Source organism: Staurois parvus, unplaced genomic scaffold (assembly GCF_062004578.1).
Source record: "Staurois parvus isolate SC_StPar_1 unplaced genomic scaffold, SC_StPar_1.0 ptg000019l, whole genome shotgun sequence".
Lineage (NCBI taxonomy): Eukaryota > Metazoa > Chordata > Amphibia > Anura > Ranidae > Staurois > Staurois parvus.
The window spans coordinates 20,342,610-20,370,251 of record NW_028317815.1 but is presented as its reverse complement, the minus strand read 5'-3'; the positions used below and the strand labels follow the sequence as shown (position 1 = coordinate 20,370,251).

Genomic DNA, 27,642 nt, shown 5'->3' with positions numbered 1-27,642 from the left:
CACTATACTAGTAATGACGGTGATCAGCGACCTATAGCGTGAATGCAATAGTGTGCGGGCAGGGATGCTGACCCTGACGCTATCTGACGTTGCTAGTGGCACTAATGGTGATCAGTGAAAAATACTGTACTAATGGTGGGGGGGGGGGGCAATCAAAGGGTTAAATGTGGCAAACAAGGGGTTAAAATGTCTCTAACGTGTGTGGGTGCACTGTACTGTATTTACTCACGTGTGATGTTTTGCTTCTCTCTGGAACAAAATGGTTCCAGGGAGAGAAGAACCTAGATCCTGTGCCTGTATTTACAAATACAGACAGAGCTCTGCATCTCCATTCGCTGTAGGAGATTGGCAGAGTCCTGGCCAAATTACTGGCAGAGACCTGCTGACATACACCTTCTACAACGAATGACAGCAGGGGGGGTGCGCAAATCCGTGGTCTAAACCCGAAAGAGCAAAGCGATGTACGGGTACATCGCTTTGCCTGCAGCTACCGCCCATCTGCAGTACATGGCGGGCGGGAAGTAGTTAAAAATGGTGTATGTGTATAAAAGTGCCACGTGTCCTTCACAATATCACACTAACCAACAAGCCACTAGAAATATAGATATGAAACACAAAGTCTAATAAAGCAGTGGTTCTATGTCTTCAATATAATTCAGCAATAATGCAAGTATTCTCCAGTGATTTTCATATCTGTCTTAAGACCTCTACCATCACCAGATGTGCTCTCACCTGGAGTACGACCATACAAATCAATACAAGGTTCCTTTGAACAATTGACATATGTTGAACGGAGCAGGGGATGGCAGGTATACCTTCTGAGTGGATTTCATCTGGTTCCACAGTGTGTGGCCAGTTTTAGTTTTCTCTGACATTCAAAAGAGCTGGTAACTCCAAAAGGTTAAAATCCAATTGTCTTTATGGAAAATGATGTCGAGGTTAAAATCCAGGAACAAGACATTTGACGTGTTTCAGCATATGCAGGCCTTAGTCATAACCATTATGTCTGAGATCTAAATGGGCTGAAATGTGTTTAACTGTTTTGTTCCTGGATTTTAACACCAACATCGTTATTAATAAAGGCGATTGGATTTTAACCTTTTGAGTTGCAGACTCTTTTGACCATATACCTGTGGCTTCTTTAAAACTGGATTACAGGGTGGTAGCACTGTCAGTCTTTGCTACTGTTTTTTTAGTTGTTTTTAGTCTTGCTGTGTTTTCCCCTAAACTGAGGAACTCTGTACTATTGGACTTTAGTGAGCCTTAGAGCTTAGAAAGACCTGCATTTTGGGAAAAGCTTTTTTAAATAAGCACCAGGAAAAATTTGTAAATAACAGTGAGTGAAAATTTTAATGAGTCATGCTTTAGATTACTGCCATATCTTTTTGAATGTCCATCTGGCTGACTTTGCTTTGACTATAATAAACTTCCAGCTGAAAACAATGTAGGCTACACTGTAAGTTCCTCTTGCCCTCTACATTACAGTTTTTTTCTTACTCTGTATGCATAATTGTTCTTTATAAAAGAATATTATTAATGTTTTTAATGTCCCATATATAGTTTTTTTGTTTTTTTTTATCTAGGACATCATTCGAAATTTCAATGGCATTAAGATAATCGGGAGATTCCTTTTGCATCCATGTCCAATTATAAAGACAAAAGCATTGAATGCACTCAACAATTTAAGTATGAACTTGAAAAATCAGGAACAGATAAAGGTGATATACTTAGGTTTACACTTCCTTCTTAATATTTGTTGGTGATTCAAACATTAATTTTCATTTAAAATTCCAGGATTGCTATAATCGTAGAACTGATTTTAAATATACAAATATCAGAAATATAACTGCTGTGGATTTGGCCAGCTGGGCATCATCCACTTCTTCGCGTGATGGACATCTGCATGAGGCTTTGTCAGACAGTTCATACTTCTCTCAGCCATGTGTGACTTTCCCTGCTACCCCATTACTCCCCATACTGATCTGCAGCCCCTGCTTCTGCTCATCTTCTGCTACTTGTGCTTTCTCACAAGTACGCCCAAGGACCATTTATGACTTCAGGCACATTTATGTACAGGACAGAAAAGTACACACTAGTGCGCTTTATGTTGCGTGCTCTGAATTATAAATACTCTATACACTAGGTGATTGGAGATAGGGTGAGGGCAAAAGAACCTTAAGTGCCAGCACTATAGTAAGAAACAATTGACTAAACAATATTACTCTTGCTTACATTGATAGACACAACTTCTTCAATATCTCTTACCAAACAGGGTTTTATTGCCCCACCTACATTAGTAGGACACTAGGCAAAAAAAAAACTGCACCTCATATGGGCAGTCCTCTGAGTATAAAACCCCTTCTCTGTTATAGGCAACCAAGTCATTCTGCCTAGTGTTTTTCAGGAGTATGAATGTGCTTTTATGCTGTGACTTTTGGTCCCATAGCGTTTTAATTTTTTTTTTTTTTTTTTTTTCCCTGGGATTTTTCTTTCATTTCCTCTGGAGATCTTCTGTCAACAGTCGAGCTCAGCAACAGGCTGTGTAATCTAGATCAAGTGGTCACCCTATTCTGACCATCAAGCGTGCACTGACTGCTAGCTCAGTGCTAGGTTGGCCGCGATATGCCCTATTCTGGACCGGGGGAACCTGCGAGTTAAACGTCTCATAGGGATACATATGATCGGGCACCTGCGGTCTGTGCCACGTATTATCCATACCGACATCCCCCAACTTTGCTGGAGAGGAGGCTTTGTCACAGGAGTGTTACCCGCATACTCTGTGGATTGGGAAGATTTTCCCCCCTCCCTACCAGGGTGCAGTGCAGGGTGCGGTTACTTCCAGGGGAGTCAGTCCCTACAGGGTCTCCTCCATCCTCTGGGCTATGGTGGTTCGTGTCCATGCCCTTTCCCACCTACCCTACTCTCCCCCTTGTAAATTTGGCAGACCTCGGGTTTCCTGTGTCTCTCCCCTTAGGTGGTAGTGGGTCCAGGTCTGGGCGTTCCCTGCAGGGACACCTACTCCCTCTTAAGCTTTTGCCATCTCCCTCATGAGCTGCAGCAGCAATCTTTTTGGGGGATCAGCTCTTTCCCTATATAGGCCTCTCTATACCCTCTGCGTTGTGCAGGGGCTCTCTGGCGATGTATTGTGTGGGAGGGTGGTGCCCTGCGGCTGCCCGTCTGTGTCTGCGGATTATGTGGGCTTGCAGGTGGGCACACAACGCAGTCAGGCAGGTCGCAACTTTAGACTGCAGCTTTTGACTTAATTGGGCGGTTGGCAGTTTGTCATTCACCTTCTCAGTGTTACTTTTGCTGCACTGAGTCTCCGTCCTGGGGGAGGATGTGCGTTGGGGGCGCCCTTCCCTCTGCTTGGGTGGTGTAAGGCTGCGCGGATGCAGACTCATGCTGTCATGTCCAGTGCCCTCCCCTTCCTGGCCTGTGTCTGGTGAGAGTGGGTGCTTGCTGTTTTTCTGCCCCTCCCAGCAGCGGTTCTCTGGTTTCTGCTGGGCCTGCTGTCAGGCTGTTCTTGCAGGTGTATGCAGAGCGATGTTGACGAGTGTTGACTTCGGTGCGGTCAGCAGCGTGGATCAGCCTTTGCAGTTAGGTTCTGTGTAGCCAGACCGTTCCAAACTCCCAGCACTGATGCATGTCAGGATCTGGAGTATTGGTAGTGGCCTTTTTGAGGGTTTCCTGCCACCTTGCTTGCACAATTCTTTGGGTCTGGACGACTGTCCCTCTCTATACTGCACGAGTAGCTTGGGGTACATTCCAGGTCTCAGTGGTGAGGCTGCTGGGCAGCACGGGTATTGTACATTGCATTGTGACTGTGCTTCTTGTCTACGTCAGCAGGGGACCTGTGTGTTTTTTGCCCCAAGTCGCATGTCTGCGCATATTGTCAGCTTGGGATAGGCCTTGTGTAACCTCCCTTCCAAGCCTTTCTGTGGTGGTTAACTGTCCCTTTTTGGTCGAGGGTTTCCTTGTCCTGCCTTTACTTTCATTTACATGAAGTGGAACCACCTCGAGTGTCCCTGTATTGTCTCTGGGAGCTTCTGGCCTTCCTGTCTTCTGGGATACCCCTCTAGAGCAGTGGACCTGTTCTCATGTCCTGGACCCCCCTTTCTAGTGTCACAGGCATCTTTGCTATTAGTGGTGGAGTGTCCTCACTCCAAGTTCTCACTTTTGGGAGGGTGGAATCGGAAGCAGGTCTTCAGGTCTGCATGAAATGATTTCAGTTGTTGCAGGGGTGCTCCAGCATTTTTTTCTGGCTTATGGGGGGGGGGTGTACCCAAAGAGGGCAGGCTCTAGCTCCATGTTAAGTCCTTCTTTTTTTTTTTTTTTTTTTTTTTTTTTTACTTGCCTACTTTACCTCCAGTAGGACTTGCCTTTGGACAAGCAAGAGCATGCAGGCTGTATCCTGCACAAGGCTGCATACCACCCCCACACCCTTGGATACACAAAAACAAGAGAGGGCCCCCAAATGTGTTTTTTGTTTTTTTTTTCCTTTTGTTCTCCCTTCCTGATCTACAGCTCTTGGCAGCATGCCTACGGTGTTTATATGGGGATTTTACTCCACTCTGTTCACAGTTCCCAAGTCGAATGGGGTTTGCTTCCTGGAGCTCAAGGCTTTGAAAGCCTTTGTGTGGGTTTACTAGTTCAAGATGGCGTCTATTTGCTCGGTGGTGGCTTTTCTCCATCAAGGGGATGTTCTGGCCTCCATAGACATCAAGGATGCTAACGTGCACATTCCTATTTACGAGGAACATCAACCTTTCCTACACTTTGCTATTTGTATTTCTCTTCTTCAGTCCTGCCTCCAATCTCCAGGTGTTTACCAAGGCCTGGCATTGGTCCTGGCCTTGCTGAGACAAGGAGGTACCGGTCCTGGCCTTTCAAGACAACAAGGGATTGGTGTTCTCAATTAACTGGACAACTTACTTTTACAAGCATAGACTCGTTTATCGCTGATGGACAGCATGGAGACCACCGTGCGTTTTCTACAGGACTAAAGAGGATCCTGTACCTCCAGAAGCCTGTGTTGATCCCATCCAAGCGTCTGGAGTATCTGGGGCTGAATCTCGATTCGGAGCAGGGCAGTGTTCTTCCCATCGGACAAACTCCAGGCGGTTCAACAGCTCTTGTCCTGCAAGTCCCTCTCCCTGTGTTTCTACATGCAGGTCTTAGGCCTGATGGTGGCTACCTTTTTTGAGGTGGTTCCTTATGCCCAGTTCTACGGTGCCTTGAAAAGGTAGTCATACCCTTTTGAAATTTTCCACATTTTGTCATGTTACAACCAAAAATGTAAATGTATTTTGTTGGGATTTTATGTGATAGACCAACACAAAATGGCACATAATTATAAAGTGGAATGAAAATGATGAATGTTTTCAAAATTTTTTACAAATATCTAAAAAAGTGTGGCATGCATTTGTATTCAGCCCCCTTTTTACTCTGATACCCCTAACTAAATTACACACAGGTGGACTTTATTTACTAATTAGGTGACTTCTGAAAGCAATTGGTTCCACTAGATTTTAATCTCAATATAAATACAGCTGTACTGTGAAGCCCTCAGAGGTTTGTTAGACAGTATTCATGCACACAGCATCATGAAGGGCACGGAACACACCTGACAGGTTAGGGATAAAGTTGTGGAGCAGTTTAAAGCAGGGTTAGGTTATAAAAAAATATCCCAAGCTTTGAACTGTTCAATACATCATCCGAAAATTGAAAGAGTATGGCACAACTGCAAATCTACCAAGACATGGCTGTCCACCTAAACTGACAGGCCGGGTAAAGAGAGCATTAATCGGAGAAGCAACTCAGAGACTCATGGTAACTCTGGAGGAGTTGCAGAGATCAGCAGCTCAGGTGGGAGAATCTGTCAACAGGACAACAATTAGTCGTGCACTCCACAAATCTGGCCTTTATGGAAGAGTGGCAAGAAGAAAGCCATAATTGAAAGAAAGCCATAAGAAGTCCCACTTGCAGGTTGCAAGAAGCAATGTGGAGGGGGGGGCACTGCAAACGTGGAAGAAGGTGATCTGGTCAGATTAGACCAAAATTGAACTTTTTGGCCTAAAAGCAAAACGCTAAATGTGGCAGAAAACGAACACTGCACATCACCCTGAACATACCATCCCCGCCGTGCAACATGGTAGTGGCAGCATCATGCTGTGGGGATGATTTTCTTCAGCAGGGACAGGGAAGCTGGTCAAAGTTGATGGGAAGATGGATCTAGCCAAATACAGAGCAACCTTAGAAGAAAACCTGTTCAAGTCTGCAAAAGACTTGAGATGGGCAGAGGTTCACCTTCCAGCAGGACAACGTCCCTAAACATTCAGCCAGAGCTACAATGGAATGGTTTAGATCAAAGCATATTGATGTGTTAGAATGGCCCGGTCAAAGTCCAGACCTAAATCTAATTGAGAATCTGTGGCAGGACTTGAAAATTGCTGTTCATCCAATATGACAGCTTAAGCGGTTTTGGAAAGAATGGGCAAAAATGTCACTCTAGATGTGCAAAGCTGGTAGAGACATACCCAAATAGACTTGCAATTGCAGCGAAAGGTGGTTCTACAAAGTATTGATTCGGGGGGGCTGAATACAAATGCACGTCACACTTTTCAAATTTTTATTTGTAAAAAATGTTAAACCATTTATCATTCTTCTTCCACTTCACAATTCTGTGCCACTTTGTGTTGGTCTATCAGATAAAGTCCCAATAAAATACATTTACGTTTTGGTTGTAACATGACAAAATGTGGAAAATTTCAAGGGGAATGAATACTTTTTCAAGGCACTGTATATGAGACGTTGAAGGAAGGGCAATCCGAGTAATCTGGAGCGGTCGATGAGGGCCTCTTTTGTTTAGTGGCTGCGGACTCCATCTCTATAGACCGGGAGGTCCTCCCTTCCACTTCGTTGGACTGTGGTCACAACGGATGCCAGCCTGTTGGATTGGGGAGGAGCCCTGGGATTGGACTGAGCCCAGGTTGCTGAACTCTGGAGGCAGCTTGACTGCCCATCAATGTCCTGAAGCTTTGTGTATTCAGGTTGTCGCTGACGCATTGGACAGATTGCCTGAGTGGTCTACCGATCAGGATCAGCGCCACCGCAGTGGCTTTTGTCAAGCATCAGGGAGGTGCAAGAAGTGCAGCAGCTTTGCTGGAGGCATCTCACTGTCTACAACAGGTTACATAGTCTGGCTGAAAAAAGACAAAAGTCCATCCAGTTCAACCATTAAAAAAAAAAAGTTATACTACAGCTCTTACTGTGAAGAAACCTTTCTGTGTTTGGACATTTAAATTTATTTTCCTCCAGACGTAGAAAGTGTCCCGTTGTCCTCTGCGATGACCTCAGGGTGAATAACTACACCAACTTCACTATATGAACCACTGATGTATTTTATACATTTTGATCATATCCCCCCTTAATCTCCTCTTCTCAAGAGAGAATAAATTCAGTTCCTCTAATCTTTCCTCATAGCTGAGCTCCTCCATGCCTCAGTTTGGTTGCCTTTCTCTGTACTCTTTCCAGTTCCCCAATATTAATTTTGTTTATTGGTTCCCAAAATTGAACTGTATATTCCAGATGAGGTCTTACTAATTTGTGCAGGGGTAATATGATATCTCTCTCCCTGGAGTCTATATGTAAAAGAGGATTTTGTTCACTTTAGAAACAGCATCTTGGGATTGCATGCCGCCATTAGCTTGTGATCTACCAGAACTGCCAGATTCTTCTGCACCATTGATTCCCCCAGTTGTACTCCCCCTAGTATGTATGATGCATGCATATTCTTAGCCCACAAGTGCATAACCTTACATTTATCATCATTAAACCTCATTTGCTACATTGTTGTCCAATTAAACAGTGCATTGAGGTCGTCTTGTAAGTTGGAGACATCCTGTAAGGACATTATTCCCCTGCACAGCTTGGTGTCATGTGCAAAGGCTGAAATATTATAATCTCAGACCCTATATCGTTTATAACTGTATTAAAAAGTCAAACTCTTGCAAAATCCAAGTATACCACGTCCACTGCCACCCCTCTTCCCAAGGTTTTGCTCACCACCTCATAAAAAAAAAAATCAGATTTGTTTGACTTCTGTCCTTCATGAATCCATGCTGTCTGTTGCTTAAAATATTTTTTTCCAGCAAGAATTCAATGTGGTCTTTTATTACATTTTCCAGCATCTGCCCAACTACAGAAGTTAAACTAACAGGTCTATAATTACTTGGTACAGATTTTGACCCCTTTGAAATATTGGCACCACATTGGCCTTACGCCAATCCAGTGGTACTATGCCAATCATTAAAAACTTTAGAAACAATGGCTTTGAAATGGCAGAGCACAATTCTTTAAGGACTCTTGGGTGTATGCCATCCGGTCCAGGTGCTTTATTCACCTTTTATTCTGTCTAAATGTTTTTGGATCATATCAATTGTGAGCCAATGTGGATCATCTGGAGCTTTGTCAATACCATGCCTTGGAGAGCAGCTCTCTGCCTTGGAAAATTGGCTCTCTTAAAATAGAGCGTTTTTTTTTATTTTTCTCGTATGTGCTTGCTGTTTACATCTAACAATAAATTAAATCATGTTATGGTCCCTGCTACCCAGATGTTCTTTTATATGAACATTTGTAATAAGCTCTGCATGGTTTGAGATTACCAGGTCCAGCAGAGCATCATTCCTAGTTGGGGCCTCTACTGTACCATAAAATTGTCCTGTAGTAGGTTTAAACATTTTTGCCCTTTAACTGTTTCTGCAGTACAATTCTTTTTTTGTTTTTTTTTCATTTTTAGCCATTATTCTTTTTCTCTTTCTTTGTTTCTCTTTTCATTCCACTTTCATCTTTCTTTTCCTCCTTTTCTTGTTCTCTGTGATCACTGTTTTTGATACAATGGTGTTATGTTTTGTTAGGTGTATCCTCAGGATTCTCGGAGTGCTGATTAGGACAGGTGTTCTTTATTAACTAATGCCTAATATAAGACCGTACTTTTTGTTGTTTTCTTTATGATTAAGCATGGGATCCTGTGATTAAGCATGAGATCGTGTGAAATGCGTTAACAAGTCCTGTATTCATGTCCTGGTGTTTTGTGTGTTCTATAGATCAATAAATATACATTATATTCATCAATCCTCTAGTGTGCGGCTGACCCTTCTTCCTGTCACTCCTGCGGGGTGGTTTGGAGTGCTGGCATGTTGCCTTGAGTTTTTCTCCATTGGTTAGTTTGCCCACCCTTCATTGTGGCACTGCTTTAGGACATCTCTGATTGGTAATGGATATTGAAGAAGAATCTGTGTCTGTCAATGAACATAAGAGATGAGGGAGGTCCCTTAGCTGCAGAACGGGTGTGAGGGCCACATGATATGGCTTGGCAGGCTGGATTCGGCCCGTGGGTCTTGTTTGACACATGACATAGGCTGTCCTTCTAGTAGCAGGTGACTGCCACTATCCTAGTGACTAGCCATCAAAAAATCATAGGGATACTGAATGAAACCAGAAATCTGGATTTGTTAGAATGTCTTAATCCTTGCTTAGAATGGCTAAGAAACATTGCTTTATTTTCCACAGGATTTCCTCTGTGATGTATGTAATGAAATTAAATCATCATCATTGAATTCTGAAGTGCAACTGGCTGGTTTAAGATTAGCAATTAATATGTCAGTCACCAATAACTACCATGAATACCTGGTAGATTACATCCCCTGCTTTTTCACTCTATTGGTGGATGGAGAAGAAGCTACCAAGGTATGTAACATTAATAGACTAGTGTTCGATCACATGAACAGGTTATGTGGAAACATTGTCTCCTTTGTAGTAGTGGTTTATGCTAGTACAGTCTATGTATCTCTTAAGCTTTCACTTCCTTTCAAGTAAGGCCTTATGCACACCGAGTGTTTGTTCAGCTCCCCTGAATGCCTTTTTCCTAGCAAGAGAAAAGCTGTTTTAAAACTATGCTTAAAGCTGCGTTTTGCACACGTCCATTTGAGCATTTATGGCTTCCATTGGTCAGTATATTAAGAGAAGTTCGAGAATGTAAAATAAACAATCATACTCCCCTAGATGCATGCAGCATCAGTGCAATTGTCCCCTGCTGCCTCTAAGACTGAAAACTGAGCAATCAAAGACCGTTGTTCATTCAGTTCTCAGTCTGCAGAGAGATGGTTACTGTCAATCTCCTGCACTCTGCTCTGACCCTCCAGCGCTCACTGCAGTGCCAAGCTGTGTCAAGGGTTGGAACAGTTGGCTCAGCCTCTCTGTGGCTTCCTGAGAGGCTGAGCCAGCTGCTGTTCCAGGCATTTGGGTGGATCTCACCAGAGCCTGGACTGGCTCAGTAGCATTAGCTGACAGCTTCAGCCAGCTGTCAGCTGAAAATGGGTTACATGAGTGCAGAATGAAGTGCACTCCCATGATCCATAGGAAAAGTAGGGCCAGCAGAGCTCTGCTTCTTTCATTTATTCTGGCGATTGGAATGAATGAACGTTGAAGCGCGTGCGTTCGTAATAAATCCCTCTTACAGGCATTTGGCTTGTGTGTTTTGGGGAGTTTTTTTTTTTTTTTTAACCTGTAAATGCCCATCTTCTAATGTGTGCATGGACACATAAGTTAACATAGAGGTGTGTGTACAGGCTTAAAAAAAACCCCCATCCAACGCCTGAGACCCATCGCGATCATGTGATTTGCAAAAGCTCCTTGGCTTTCTGGGAACTCTCCCTCATTGGCTGAGCAAGAGGGGGCGGGGCTGACACGCGGCTGTGTGTGTGAATGGACACACAGAGCAGTGGCTCTAGAGCAAGCCTGTTTAGTATCTCCCATACCAAGCTGCTTTCTCTGGAGGCATTCTGCAGGAGAGAGGGGCTAGGAGTGCTGGTGGGGGACCCGAGAAGAAGAGGATCAGGCCTGTTTTGTGCAAAACCACTGCACAGAGCAGGTAAGTATGACATGGAAAAAACATGCCTTTTAATATCACTTTAAGGCTTGTGCACATGAGCCCAAAAAAAGCAAGGAACACTGGTCAGAGGTCTTTTGACTTTAAATGCCTATGGCCTGTTATACAAATGTATGGTGTATTGAGTAACATATCAAGTGTTTTGTAAAACTGTTGCACTATTACAGCCTAGGGCTGTCATAGATGAGCTACTATTAGTGCATTTGATATGTCTGCGATTTTTGTTTCTTTGTTGAGAAGCCTTGACCCAGTTTTAGTTTTTGTAAGGGGTTCTAGTACTTCACCACCACAACATAGATTTCAATGCCACCACAACTTCCCAGTTACAATTAAAGTAGCTTATAATTAATATTGGTTAAAGCAGAGTTCCACCCAAAAGTGGAAGCTCTGCTTATCTGCCTCCTCCCCCTCCGCTGCCACATTTGAGGAGGGAGGGGGGGGGGGTAGATATCTGGTTTTGACATTTCACAGGTCCCAGAGGACTGCAGCCCATTCACAAAGTGCAGCAAGGCTTCACTGCTGGTTTCCCTTAGTCAAGATGCCGGCGCCAGCCGATTTGAAGAATCGGCTCGGGGTGAAGACACCGCTGGATGCCTGGACAGGTAAGTGCCCTAATATTAAAAGTCAGCAGCTACAGTATTTTGTAGCTGCTGACTTTTAAATTTTTTTGGTGGAGTTGCTGGAACTCCTCTTTAATGAAAAATTTGTGTCCTTTACATATTACTACAGTGTTTACTTTATAGTCCTAGGGCTATAAAAATGTTTACTTCCTCATCCATTAAGGATACAAGAAGTCTTTAACCTTCAGGTTATACTGCTGCCTACAGGAGGATTGGACACTGGCAAACAAAAAATAAAAACATCGTAGACCTGTCCAGGATAACCGCAGTGTGCCTCAGTTATTTGCAAGTATCCTAGGAGGAGGATGGATGTCTTTTCAGCTCTGGTGTGTAAACTGCTAACTTATTTTTGCTAGTTTTTTTTCTTCAAACCTTTTTTTTTTAATTGCATCTGTTTGGTATGGTCGTACTCAGTTTGGCTTTTGTGGGGATAGCCTGAAATCTAACTTTCTAGCACTGGGTTTTGCGTAGGACACTTTCCAGATGCCGTTCTGGTACAGGTTAGCTCCAGAGCCCTTTCCAGGGTCCAGAGCTACTGGCATTGCCTCAATGCTTGCCCTGAGTCACTTAACAAGTAGACCTGTCAGGCCAGGCATCAGGATCTACCTCATTTACTGAGATAAGTTGGTACCATTGTTCTATATAGTGCTGTGGGACTGGGCGCTGACATCTTATGCTTGCTGGGTTGTTGTGCACATGAACTGTGTGCACTTTTTCCTGCCATACAGTGTTGGAGCATCTCCCCAGTTACTGAGCTGAGCCAATTTGTTCTTGTTGCTGACTTTGGTCACCTCCAGCTGTTACCACCTTGCGGTCAAATCATGTCTAATTTTAGATGTACACTGTACCAGGTGCCCCCAGCTCACACTCTAATAATGGTTCCAGGGCTGCTTGCATGGACATAAACAAGCACGCATTCATACCCTCCCTGCAGAATCTAGATCTGATTTTCCTGTGGGCTTAGTATTTTCTGAACCATCAGTCGCAGAGACTCTACTTGATTCTGAGCCAATCCAGTCCTTGACCGACTTAGGAGTTGTAGTCTGCCACTATTACTCCTAAATTAAAGGAGACCATTCTGGCTTTAATTGATGTGGTATGCACCACTCTAGTAGATGCAACACGCTTGTTCTCTAGTTTCAGGGTTTCCTGTCTTGTGTCTTATAAAACATCTAAGGCCACAAAGACTTCATTTGCACCTGCTTTGTCATCTTATTTCTCTAAGGAGCTTGGAAGCTTCCTGATAAGCTGTTTGCTCCCTTGATATGCTTATTAGCCATGCAGAAGTAGTGAATTCCCACTGTGGACCCAGCAGTGTCCTGCCTCAACAAGCTACTTACTATTTGTGTAGAAGATGCATCCATTTTGGGGGGCTCAACTGATAAGGGGTTGAAAGCCCTTTCTAGAGCTCTATTTTCACTGGCAGGCGCTGTCCATCTGATTCTGGCTGCTGTGGTTAATCCCTCACTTATAGAATGTGTAGAGCAGATGGCTGTAGCTTTCCAGCCATGGTGGTTTGCAAGAAGCCTTCTGTCTTATATTCTTTCGTGTGTCATATGCATCGGGCATGGCCTGTATATATCAAATGTAGATGGCTGGCTAACTGACTTCCTCACCAGTACACCCTGAACTATGCCTTCCTTCCCATGGAACTTTGTTCTGACCTGTTTTACAGGATCGAGTATGAGAACATTGGAGTTATCCGCATTGCTTCAGACAGGACCAGACAGCTGTATTATGCTGACTTTGGTTCGACTCCTGGAAGACACTCCCATCTGTACTATGGTGTCCTTTTATGAAACTGAGATCAGCGGCGATCCTGAGGATAGAACTAAGGAGGAAGATTAACTTCCTTATTCCTCAATCAGAGCCCCCAAGACAGTGGAAAAGCCCCCCTGCATTTCACAACCCCCGATGGGGTAGAGCAAGTTAGAAAAAGTGTGTGTGGTGTAGTGAGGTACTGAGTGATCTCCTCTGAGAGCTGTAAACTAAGCAGCGGTAATTTACCACTTCTTAGTAAATTGTATGTTTGATCTTACTGTAATCTCGCAAGATTACAGTAACCGCAGCCGTTTTCTAGAGTTCAAAGCATTTGTAGATCGCTTCACTCATTAAGAGAAGCAATCCATACCGCTTCATGAACAGGCAGTCAGAGGAGAACTGTCTCCTCTGAGAATTCCAAAGAACTGAGCAGCGGTCATTTACTGCTGCATGATAAAAGGACACCTATGTGATCAGTATCCTCTGTTCTAAGGACTGATTTGCCATCCTGCTTCACAATACCCTGGCTGAAATGGCATGACTGTAGAAGCCCAGGTTCTAAGGGACAGGGTCATCTTTGTGATTCCTACAATGTTAAATGCTAGAAAGTTCACATCTAGCAAGGTCTGTCATTGAACATGGAAGACCTGTTTCACTTGGTGTAAGTCTTGAGGTATCAACCTCCACACTTTGTGTGGGACAAATCATCTACTTCCTGCAACTGGTTTAGACCAGCATTTGGCTTTCAGCACTATGGGGGGTCAGGTTTCTGCCCTTTTCTTTTTTCTGTTTTCAAGGTCATTGGCCTCTCACTCTTTTAGAAGACCCTTTAGTACAAGGAGTCTTTCATGTGACTCCCCCCTTCTATTCCCGTGACTCAGTGCGATGTGAATCTGGTTTTTCTAAAACTGTACAGAAATTCCTCTTTGCTCTTACCAACAAAGCCATTTTCCTTGTAGCCATTATCTCTGCATGGCAAGTTTGTCTGAACTGCTGGCCTGATCCTGTAAGGGACCCTTTCTGGTTTTATATAGGGACAAGGTGATGTTTGAGGCCTAGGACTTCCTTCCTGCCTAAGGTAGTTTCTGCCAGTTATTCCTTTGTCCCTCTGTCTTCAATTCACCAAAATGAAATTTCCTACCGTTGTGTGGATGTGGTTTGCTTGAAGAGTCTCGGTTGCTATTTCTTTCAAGAAGACAAATTTTTCTTTTTGTCAGCCAGATGGATCCCATAAGACTGTGTACCTAATTTTTGTTACACTATCTCTATTTGGCTACGGCAGACCATCATTCAAGAGATGGACTCAAGGATTTGGTTCCACTCTTTCTTGTCAAGATTAACTCTACTAGTTTTGTGAGTACTTAGTTTTCCGCAACAAGCAGCTGTTTCCCGGATTTGTAAGACTGCCACTTGATCCTCTGTTCATGCGATCTCTAAGCTCTCCCAGGTGGATATTTCAGCCTCATGTAATGTCGGCTTTGGGCATAAGGTCCTTACAATGTCTCTTTTGAGGTGCAGGCTGTCCCCAGTTTTTCTGTTTTTTATTCTTGGGCCTGTTGGTGTTCCTTTTTTACTGTGCTGCCCAACCCTCAGTTGGGACTGCTTTTGGACATCCTGAAGCTAAAGACCTATTTAGGATTTTTGTACTCCGTAAAATGTTTTTCTTGGAATCCATTGAGGGACTCCGGTCCCACCCCTCTGGGTTTATGTTCTCTCAATACTGCTTTCTTACAAAATGGAGGCATGCTAGTACTAGTAGTAGGAGGGCGTTATCCTGGGCAGGCTTTCAATATTTTTTTTTTTTTTTTTGCCAGTGTCCAATCTTACTGTAGGCAGCAGTATAAAGTAGTCGTGTTCCTTTTATAACTAACAATAGGTGATGTGTGCCCTTAATAAGTAGTGAAGTGATGCTTTAGCAGCATTAGACACTTAATATAAATAAAAATCTAATTTACATATTATTTAAAATGACATAGTTCTTCAAATGCCTATTTCTCTTTCTGCAGATGCATACTTTAAAGGTTCTTGTGAATTTATCAGCAAACCTTTCGATGACCACAGCTCTCTTATCTAGCAAGGTAATATGTTAATGTTTCCCATGTCTATGAATAGTGGTAAACTGGATCATGATTATAGGAACCAGCCAGTCACACCTATCCAAACAAAGTTTGGATAGGTGTAAAAAAAATTTAATATATTGCAGCTTACTGATCCTTAGATGTGGTGGTGGTTTTTATTTTTATTTTTTCAGGCTTAGTATAACAAAAGGATAATTTTTCTAAAATTAACATAAACATTTTGTACTCAACTGCCCTTCCCAATGATATTGCACAGAGCAGCCCCGATCCTCCTCCTTTTTGGGTCCTCTGCTAGCTATCTTGGCTCTTCTTGTGTCCCCATAGCAAGCTGTTTGCTATGGGGACACACAGTGCGTGCTCACTCCCAAGATGTGTCTATGGAGCCCCGCCCCTCACTTCCTCCTCTCTGCATTTGATTGAGAGCAGCAGGAGCCAATAGCTCCCCTCTCTTCCCCTTCACACATGGAATAATACAAAATATTTTTTACCTTAATGCAAGGAATGCATTAACCATTAGCCGCCCGGCCAATGGCCGTTTGGCGGCTGGCAAAATCCTTCAGCGTTCCGGGTGGACGCCATATGACGTCCTCCCGGGCATGCGCAGTTTGCGCGCCTGCAGAGCCGCGCAGCGGCACGATCAGTCACTGGCCGTGTACCTCAGACACGGCCGATGACAGATCTGAGTACCGGCCCCGTTGCCGGTACCATGTGACCTGCTGTGACCAATCACAGCAGGTCACATGACAGTTGTATACAATGGATGGCTTCATTCATGCCATCCATTGTATACTAGTGTCTAGCTGTGAATGGTCACAGCGATCACATGCACAAGCTGGGCCAATCACAGCCCAGCTGTGTCATCTGATTAGCCGTGCCCAAATCGCAGCTAAGCACAAAAAAAAAAAACCCTGAATAAATCTGTCATTCAGGTAAATTCTTGCTTATAGCAAAGTAATTCTTTGCTATAAGCAAATTGTGTTAAAAAAAAAAAAAATTACTTTCGTCATAGTGAAATATGAAAAAAAAAATCTTAAAGCGAAAAATGTAATAAAAAATTATATATATATATTTTTTTCATACTGTTACCGGTGTCACTGATCACCGCAATGCCAGTTATATGATGACGCTGTACTGCACTGGTGACAGTATGAAAAAAAAAATAGTGAAAATAATTTAAATTTTCCACAAAATTATGACAAAAAATACAACTTCAAAAAACTTGCCATGTCTCATATTAAATACGTCGGACTGTCTACTTTACAAAAAGGGGTCATTTGGGGGATATCTGTACTGTTCTGACATTCTTGGACCTCAAGAACTTAGGTTGGCTGTCAGTACTTCAGGATTGATCAATATTCAGATCTATACCATAGTTTGTGAACTCTATAACTTTCCTACAAACTTAAAAAATACATCCTAATTTGGGTTATTTTCACCAAAGACATGTAGTAGAATACATTTTGGCCTAAATTTATGAAGAACAATTATTTATTTGCAAACTTTTATAACAGAAACAAAGAAAAACGTGTGGTGTGTTTTGTTTTTTTTCCAAAATTTTTTGGTCTTTTGTTAATTTAGCAAAAAATAAAAACCCCAGTGGTGATTAAATACCACCAAAAGAAAGCTCTAGTTGTCAAGAAAATGATAAAATTTTAGTTTGGGTACAGTGTTGTATGACCGCGCAATTGTCATTCAAAGTGTGAGAGCGCTGAAACCTGAAAAATGGCCTGGGCAGGAAGGGGGTAAAAGTGCCCGGTATTGAAATGGTTAAGGTAAACTGTTTTAGCTTTAGAATCACTTTAATGCATTTTTTGCAAGTATAGAAAACTTGTTGATCCTGACAGAAATTTGGTATCATACAATATCATCTGCTTTCCAGGCCATCATCCGTACAGTACAAATGCCCTCCTCTCTATGTAACTGAGTTGAGGAGAGGAAACGTTTGTACTCCAAATCAGGAGAGCAGCCTAGGGTGACAACCCTTCACTTCCATAGATACAGTAAAGTGAGTGATCACTGTCACCGTGGGAAGTCCTAGATGCCGTACATTCTTGGACAGACAATCCTGTTTGCGTTCTATAAAGGGGCTAGAGAGGTGCTCAAAGGCACCTCTGAGTGCCATTTTATCGTGAAGGTGGGGGGGTGACATTTGTGTCCACACAATGTTGTTTAACCTGTGAAAATACAATTTCCTTCTGGGGCTAACAGCCATTGATATCTGCATTTTACCTGTAAGCATAAGATACAGTAACTGCCTAAACTTGCTGAAGACTCTCATATTTTTATTTTTTTTTTCTTTGGCACGTCCTATTTTATGGCTGTCAAACATGAAATTGGCTATGCACTGTCAGATTTAGTTTCAGATTAAGATGGGTGTATAGAAAGGGCCCAGCTGAGCAATGTAGTTCATAACTAAGCAATGTTACACCATATACATGTCTACCAAAGCAGTAGTATTCATTAAATTGTTACTTGCATGTTAAAATACGTCAGTAACTACAACTAGCATCAACGGCTGAATCTTCCTTATAATAGGCTTCTGTAATCCTCTGAACAATGGCAAAGACAGAAGGAGACAGCTCCCTGAGCTCTGTCGATTTTACAGTGCTAGCAATAAACAGGTTAAATATGCCTTTACTGTTCTGTGAAAGACCAGGAGAAGGTGGTTCACAAAGCTGAATGCCTTAACAGCAATAGAGAAACATAAAGTCACCAACCTAGCTATGCTGGTTGATAAAGTTGTCTTGCTCACAAGATTGGCTGAACAAATTCTTTTGCAAGTAAAACTGTGTGTAGCTGTTTTTATCTGGAGTTTTGCTGTAAATTACTCCAGGTATTCTGGCCATACACTGTTAGATTTTTTTTTTTTTTTGCCCGTGGGTTATACTGAAACTGTGGCTGCATTGGTTGCATTTGCTGTTTGGCCAAACATTTTCCATGCAGCTCCATCAACTTTTCAGTCTTAGGATGTTTGTTGAGAAGGAGCAAAGAAAGCAACCCTTATAGCATAATTTGGCAGGTTCATCAGGAACTTGATGACATTCACACAGTGCGTGGCCAACTTAAATGTTGCCACAAGGTAGTGCTTAGGACACCTTTAGTAATTTCATTATGAATATATTCTGTAGTATATTTTGTGATTTAACCCCCCCCCCCCCCCTTTCCCCACGGCTATTATGTAGCACTTCCATGTCTCTATCATCTTAGCACAAAACTATCAGTTCATTGGCCTTATAGCATTATCAGAACAACATTCTCCAAGACATCTACTTCCACCATTTTAGATTTGGGGTTTTATAAGAAACTTGAAATGAGACAAGAAATATTACTTAGCTTGATGGCAGTTTTAAGAGATATTTTGCAATGCTTATAAATACATTCCGAACAAAAAATGAAGGTGTCTGGTAAAAAAAAAAAAAAATCATATCTCCATGTTGGAGTACCATACATCTATTACCCAACTGAGGGTGGTCTAGTGGGAATCTGTATGGCACCATCAAGATCCATAAAACAAGATTTTACTAATAAGCCACAGTTCTAGTCATATGAACTCCTAAAACAAGTGTCAGAAACTACTATCATTGTGATATGTTGGTGGATGTATTTTATGTTTGTAAAGGGTTCTGCAAAGGCTTTCAAATATAAGTGGTTTCTGAATCTTGAATAGAATAAAAACATACCAGCTTTCCAAGATTCCTTTCACATAAAATAAGTAGTAGATGTTTAGATTGTTCTGTGGGGATAATAGAATCCTCCATTAAAATCTTAGGGACTCTTTAGAAATGAGATCTCTAACATACTATACTGTCAGGCAGTGGTTTTCCTTTGTATCCTTGGATGTGTACTGTTGGAAGCACAGAGCTAACCTTTATAATATAGCTTTTATCTGTTTCTTTGCAGGCACCGGCATCGCTATCCAATCTCTTTGGCAGCAAAACTAATAGGGACATTCTTATCAGAGCTATGACATTTGCTGCAAATCTTTCGGAGAACTTGGACAGACAACAGCATAGTAATGGACAATGTCATTACGAAGAGAACTCTTTATATGCCCTTCTCTTCAGAGGCCAGACAGTGTTCCAGAGAAATCTGGTAGCATTATTACAGCATCCAGATAAAGACATCAAAGAACACGTGGCTAGATTTGTATGTCCTCAGAAACTTAATTAAGAGATCTTGCTGTGTAATTATCCAGACCATTTATTTTGTAAATACAGTGAAGGAAATAAGTATTTTGATCCCCTGCTGATTTTGAATGTTTGTCCACTCACAAAGAAATGATCAGTCTAAAAATCGAATAGGTGTATTGTAACAGACAGAATAGCAACATAAATTCAAAAGAAATGCATGTCTAACAAATTATGCACTGATTTGCATGTTCATGAGGGAAATAAGTATTTGATCCCCTTCACAAAACATGACTTAGTACTTGGTGGCAAATCCCTTGTTGGCAATCACAGAGATCAGATGTTTCCTGTAGTTGGCCATCAGGTTTGCACAAATCTCAGGAGGGATTTTGGCCCACTCCTCTTGGCAGATCCTCTTCAAGTCATTAAGGTTTGGTGGCTGATGTTTAGCAACTCGAACTTTTTCAGCACCCTCCACACGCCAGCACCTTTTAATGTGCTGCTTTTTGAACCACTCCTTTGTTGCCTTGGCCATGTGTTTTGGGTCATTGTCATGCTGGAACACCCATCTATGACCCATTTTCAATGCCCTGGCTGAGGGAAGAAGGTTCTCACCCAAGATTTGACAGTACATTGCCCCGTCCATTGTCCCTTTTGATGCGGTGCAGTTGTCCTGTCCCCTTAGCAGAAAAACACCCCCAAAGCAGAATGTTTCCACCGCCATGTTTGACAGTTGGGATGGTGTTCTTGGGGTCATAGGCAACATTCCTCCTCCAAATACGGTGAGTTGATGCCAAAGAGCTCCATTTTGGTCTCCTCTGACCACAACACTTTCAGCAAGTCCTCCTCTGCATCATTCAGAAGTTCAGTGGCAAACTTCAGACGGGCCTGGACATGTGCTTTTTTTTAAGCAGAGGGACCTTGCGGGTTCTACAGGATTTCAATCCTTGTCGGCGTGTGTTACCAATTGTTTTCTTGGTGACTGTGGTCCCAGCTGCCTGGAAATTAAATGACAAGATCCTCACATGTAGTTCTGGGATGATTACTCACTCTTCTCATGATCCTTGATACTCCATGAGGTGAGATCTTGCATGGTGCACCAAACCTAGGGAGACTGACAGTTGTTTTGTGTTTCTTCCATTTGCGACTGATTGCACCAACTCTTGTCACCTTCACCAAGCTGCTTAGCGATAGTTTTGTAGCCCAGTCCAGCCTTGTGTAGGTCTACAATCTTGTCCCTGACATCCTTGGACAGCTCTTTGCCATGGTGTAGAGTTTGGAATCTGTTTGATTGCTCCTGTGGACAGGTGTATTTTTATACAGGTAACAAAATTAGATTTGCAGCACTCACTTTAAGATGCTGCTTCTAATCTCAGCTTGTTACCGGTATGAAAGACACCTGGTAGCCAGAAATCCTGCAGCATGATAGGGGATCAAATACTTATTTCCCTCATGAACATGCAAATCAGTGCATAATTTGTTAGACATGCATTTCTTTTGAATATTTTGTTGCCATTTTGTCTGTATTATAATACACCTACCATTCGATTTTTAGACTGATCATTTCTTTGTGAGTGGGCAAACATTCAAATTCAGCAAGGGATCAAATACTTATGCTTACATACAGTGAAGGAAATATCTAGGACTTGGGTTGGCTTTGTGTACTTAACATTTATAAATCACACTTGGGTAAGGCACACTGGTGTTTTTGTTTTTAGGTTGTGCTTGTTTTTTTTTTTTTTTTGTTTATCGAATTTAGCAACCTGATCATTTCCACTGCTATTATCTAAAAGCCTCTGAATATGCATTTAAGATCCATTTGCAATGCTTTTAAGCTGTAGTTTGTAGTGATATTGTTTTTTTGTTTTTTTTTTAAAAAAGTAGAAATGCATAATATTTTTAGAGAAATGTAGCCTAAATATGTTCCTGTATATTAAAGTGCATTTATGTAGGTTTTCAAAGCAAGATTCTTTTGCCTGTGCTTACTTTTTTTTGTCTGGGTATAAACATCTTGTGGTACAAAAGTTTAACTCTTCCAGATTCTGTAGCAGGATTTACTGTCTCTGTTTTGCCTCCCATACTCAGTACTGATTGCTTTATATGCTGAGAATGACATTAGTGGCACCCAAATGTCCTAAATATACTTAAATCAGAGACGTAATCCTAAATGCACACCATCACAGGACTGAAGATTGTATATTGTTGCAAGCAAAGGTAATCCCACAGGAGAAGGCAAAACCACAAACTGCATTTCTCATACCAAATCAGCCTGGCCAAACCCACCAATCATCTCCAAAAGATGAGTGGACACTGATACTGTAGTAATTTTAACAGAACTAAAAAAAAAATGCATTCACACAAAAAGTAGTATAAAGGTAGCTCAACTTGCAGAGGACATGGACTCTGGAGCTGGTGCCTGGAGCGGTGGACACGTGGCTGCTGCAGAGGAGCACTGGGAGGTAGAGTGACTGGCTGGCTTAGCACTGAGGAGAAAGCAACCCATACATCAGAGAACTGCCCAGGACCTGTGGAACTTTGCAGAGGGAGAAAGTGGTGTTGAGGTAAACAAGGGGCTACAGAATAAGGTGATTCAAAATTTAAACTGGACTTGCACTGTTTAAAGACCATAAGGTGGGGGTCCAGGAGGAGTAAAAACAGAGATACAAGCAAGAAAAAGAATCCATAGACCCCTGGGAAGGAAATTGGTGTAGGGGTGAAGGAAAGACTTAAGAGACACTATCCTTAGAGGGTTTAACTTTAGTCTTGCCCTGTAGAAGTAATCCTTCTGGCCTGGGAAAATATCTTTACACCATGAAAAGTAAAGTGGCAAAAGGGGGAGGGCTCAAGCCACCCCAAACAAGCTCAATAAAAAAAAATATATATATATATACCTACACATGAAAAATTTATTTGGAGGGACAAACCCCTGAGAGACAACAATGAGTGAGTGGAAGACAGGAGATGGAAGACATCAAGGGCGAGTGTTCCAGATTGTCTATAGGAGTAGTTAATTAGTCAAAGCATAGAAGCTGAAGACACAGAAAATGAGTCGGTTATCAAGAACTCTGAAGAGCAAGAGAGCGCTGCACAGATACCAACTAAATCTGATATAGCAGATATGTTTATGAGATTGGAGAGATCCATAAACAGGAGATGGTGATAATACATAAAGATCTGGGGCATGTTTTATCACGGGTAGAGGAGACTGAAGTGAAACTAGATAAACATGCCCAAGTGATAACAAAACTAGAAAAACAGATGGAAGAAAAGAGCAAAGAAATCTGCTATATAAATTGGAAGAGCAGGAGAATAGATATAGAAGATGTAATTTTTGCTGATATATCATTGGAAACATTGGCTAGAAGGAGAACGTTGAAACCATTACTGGAACAGATTAAGATACAGAACGTACAATATAGCTGGGGATTCCCAGCATGTTTAATAAGATAGAAAGAAGGTCAATCCTGCAAGACTGAGATTCCAGAAAGATGTGAGAGACCTGAACTACAGAAAATAGACATTCCAGGATGGGAGAGGGGGTAAAAGAATAGGGAAATGGAAAATGAGAATTGGCAGTTAGATTTTAATTTTTGCATGGATCCCCAGATTGATACAACGTCGCATGTGCAGAGAGAGGAAGGTAGATGCTTGAAATCTTTGCAAAGAATGTTCTATCAATGTCTATTCTTGGATGTTTGGAGAGTGAAGCATCCCAGAGAGAGATTACATGTTCTACTCTCAGACACATGTGACGTACTCTAGATTAGACTACATATTGATGGAACATAGACTCTTGGAGGCATTGATAAAAAACAAATATAGAAGTAACAACAATATTGGACCATGCACCTGTTACAATGAAGTTATTATGGGGAAGAGAGCACAAGAGAAACGTGGAAACTAAATGAGAAACTTCTTCAGGATCATGAGAATAAAGAAAGAGATCGAACAACATTTTGAAAGAAAAGAGACTGAAGGAGTCTCGATAGCCACGGTGTGGGAAGCACATAAGGCATATATCAGGGTAATTTTGATACCGATTGGGATAAAAAAAAAAAAAAAAGACTGGCAAAAGAAAATTAATATGCTCTTAAGGGATCTATACGAATTAGAACAGTTACATAAAAAGAGAACAAAAGAGATGGCGGACTATAATAAATGAGAGGCATTATGTAATTAATGGAGGAAGAAACGAGGAAGACATTTAACATGATGGCAAGAGAGAGCGAGCAGTGGGGGGGAATAGACCTGATAAATATTTAATGAGAGTATTAAGAAATCAAGGAATTATATAGAGAAGATTAAAGATAATGGAGAATTGGTCTACTCAACCACTGATATCGCAAATGTATTAAAAAAAATATTGCAGTAAATATGATGTTAACCCGAAGCAGTTAAAAGGGGGGGGAAGAAGTAAGAACTAGTAAGAGACAGATGTTTTTGAAAGAGGCGGGATTACTGAGAGTGGGAGTGAAACGATTAATGTCTGGGAAAAACAATAATGCAGGAGGAAATTCAGGCAGCACTGAAGAGCAAAATGACTGGGAATAGCCCAGGGCCAGATGGGTATACTGTGAGATAATACAAAAAATTTAAAGAACAATTAGTCCCTAAACTGAGTTTATATAGGAGAGGGGATGGAAATGAGGGAGGAATCATTGCAAGCATATATTACAATCCTTAAGAAAGAGGGAACCCAATGTGCTAGTTATAGACCCATATCACTGTTAAATGTGGATACCAAATTATACGCAAAGGTCCTGGCAAATAGGTTGAAAGACCTAATGCCCGGATTGGATTTACCTACATCAAATGGGATTTGTCCCTGGGCGGGAGGGAAGACACAATGGGCTGAGATCATTATTCCTCATAAAAAAATCAAGAAGAAAAAATCCCCCAGTCTGATATCAATAGACGCAGAGAAAGCTTTTTTTATTGGGACTTTGTTGGATACCGTGGAAGTTCTGGGAATTTGTCCCAAAATGAGAGCGTGGATAGGAAAGCTATAAAGTCGACCCTCAGCAGCAGTAAAAGTCAATGGATCGTTGTTGATTGGACACACAATGCACTAGGGAAAAGTTGGGTGAATATAGAAAACACATTAATTGGGACACAGTTGAGTAAGATGGTGTGGTTGCCTTATCAACACCGAATGTTGGCAGAGAGCACGAGCACTTATATACAAAACGTAATTAGGGTTTGGGATGTACTTCATAAACAAATGGGCTGGGAATTTAATTCTATGTTGATGCCGTTAGTGGCTTCAGATTTGTTTCCTGCCAGGAAAAGAAAATATATCGGGTAAATGGATAAGAAAAGGGGATGCACAGTTAAAAAAGATAATGAATGAAGAAATATATGCTCCTTTCAGCAGCTAAAAAAAAGTGTTTTTTGTTAGATAAGTGGCGATATTTCCAATTAAAACACTTTGTTGCAACACTCCCTAAGCCCTTAAGGACAATGGTGGATTTCGACCCATTTGAACAATTGGCTAGTACAAGTAGGGAATGGAAATATGGTACTTCTCGAATATATAAAATCCTTACTTTAATAACAGAAGTTACTCCCCCACCGTATGTGGCAAAATGGAAAAGGGAACGTGGAATATCATTTGATGAGCAACAGAGAAAGAAAATATTTAGATTGGCACATGGGGCTATAGATATGAAAGTGGTGGAAATGAACTACAAATCTTCAGCTAGGTGGTATATTACACCAAGTGTGGCACATAAGCAATGAGTAGATAAATCACCTTCATGTTGGAGGGGATGTGGGATTAAGGGCACAATGGCACATATTTGGTGGGAGTGTCCTAAATTTCAGGAATATTGGGGGGAAATAATTCACCAAATACAGGAGATAACGGGTTAATAGCCTGAAGGATCCGGTACATGTTTATTCCATAAAACAGATCACAGTAGAAAAATATAAATTTCTTGGTGCATTTTCATTTTAAATGCATTACATTATGAGTGTGCCTTCTGGCTTGTGCTTGTCTAAATATAGTGAGAGGGCCTCTGTGCAGGGTTTAGCTTATAGTATAGCATTTGGTTAAAATCAGATGCCAGTGCATTGTCTTGCTTGTAATCACATCACTAGCAGTGCCCTGGCAATAATATGCTGCCAAAAAGCTGACAGCTAATAAGCAACTATACTACACATGAGATAATGTTGCCCGTGTGGTTCAGCCCTTCATGACTGAGCTTTAAACTGAAATTGCAGAATCTACTGCCGCATAAAGCTAATGATCACTGCACCAATTTGGTAAGGAAGGCAATATAAAGGCCTGTTTCTACCATGAGGCGTGTTCATGCAATGTTTGGGAAAGGACCACACCAATGCAATGTAATTTCTACACAGAATATCTATGTGAGGAATTTGAATAAAGCAGTCCTCCAAATAATACTAGAAATAACAGACTCAATCATTTTATTTTAAGAACTCGAAGTCAATCATTCTGTCAGAATTCTGTTTTTGCTCTGCTTGAACACTTACAAAACGCTGACACAATATGCTTTATAACAGTAATGGCTGGTTGCATGAGTTATATTATAGAAAGCGATGAGAAAATCCACTGCTTTGTTTAGTTTTTCAATCTCTACACATGGTCATTAGACATGAGAGCATAACAACTGGCAAAGCATCTTTTTCCAGCATCTTCCTCATAATTCAAGAGCATAACAACTCCACTATCACTTCCGCCCCGCAAGCCAAAGTCCTTGGCGTCATTCTTGACGCGAACCTCTCCCTCCAACCGCATGTCAAGTCACTCACAAACACATGCAGGCTCCATCTTCGCAACATTGCCAAGATCCGCTCCTTCCTCACCCCAGACACCACCAAACTTCTAGTACACTCCCTCATCATCTCACGCCTTGACTACTGCAACTCCCTCCTCACTGGCCTACCCAAGTGCAGGCTCTCCCCGCTCCAGACCATCCTGAACTCAGCTGCCAGACTCATCCACCTTACCACCCGCTCCACCTCTGCCACCCCCCTCTGCCTCTCCCTCCACTGGCTCCCGATTGCCCAACGCATCAAATTTAAACTCCTTACCCTGACCTACAAAGCCGTTCACAACACTGCCCCTGACTACCTCACCAATCTGATCACCAGGTACCACCCTACCCGTACCCTTCGCTCCTCACAGGACCTCCTTCTATCCTGCTCCCTGGTCTCCTCCTCCCATGCACGACTGCAGGACTTCTCCAGGTCCTCCCCCATCCTCTGGAACTCACTGCCCCAATCCATCAGACTGTCGCCTTCTCTATTCACATTCAGGCGCTCCCTCAAAACCCATCTCTTCAGGGAAGCCTACCCCACCCTCACCTAACGGCCATCCTCCCTCATTCCTCCTACCACTTCATCCCCCCCAGCCACTTCCTACTGTACCTTTACCCCCTCCCTCCTAGATTGTAAGCTCGTAAGAGCAGGGCCCTCTTACCCCTCGTACGCTGTCTGTCTTTGTTGTACTGTGCCATGTATTGTCCCCCCCTATTGTACAGCGCTGAGCAAACCCTTTGGCGCTATATAAACTCTTAGTAATAATAATAATAATAATAAGGAAGCAGCCACAACTCTAATATATGAAAAGGGATCTGACAATATAAACCTTTGCTACAACACTTGGTTTTTCAGTTACTTTCAAGTTCTAAAGTGGAACTTCATTCGCTTAATCAACATGGGATATTTTTAATCCTTATTCTGGTAGCATTAGTAAATAGATAGGTATGTATATCATACCTAAACTTTTTTTTTTTCTTCTAACATTTCCAGTTACTTTCTGGTTTCCATGCCTCGGCAAATGTCATACATCCAAAGTATCTTCAGGAGGGGAGAGAGGGTTCTTAGCTCAGCTTGGCCTGAGCTTAGAGCAGATGGATTCCAGGAAGTAAATGATACATGATTCATCTTCCCTTACGCAAGATGACCAAATGCTTGGAGGGTGGTTTTCAAACTGATTTCTCAGGGAAATAAAGCACAGGTACATGGGTGAGTTTGCTTTGAATATTAAAAATGAATTAAACAGCATTTTTGGTTTGTGATGCTCAGATGCAGTGCAGTTCTACTTTAGGAGTAGAAATATGAGAACATTTTCAAGTTCAAGT

General features: G+C 42.0%; 1 protein-coding gene across 1 annotated transcript in view; it reads left to right on the top strand.

The window, feature by feature from the left end:
* Positions 1-19,683, top strand: part of ARMC10 (armadillo repeat containing 10) — a 35,320-nt gene extending 15,637 nt beyond the window's left edge. Inside the window, exons 3-6 of the mRNA XM_089685615.1 lie at positions 1,584-1,718; positions 9,571-9,747; positions 15,336-15,407; positions 19,308-19,683. Of these exons, the coding sequence (XP_089541741.1) occupies positions 1,584-1,718; positions 9,571-9,747; positions 15,336-15,407; positions 19,308-19,577 (654 nt within the window). The 3' untranslated portion in view covers positions 19,578-19,683. The remainder of the gene's footprint in view (positions 1-1,583; positions 1,719-9,570; positions 9,748-15,335; positions 15,408-19,307) is intronic.
* The last annotated feature ends 7,959 nt before the right edge of the window (positions 19,684-27,642 follow it).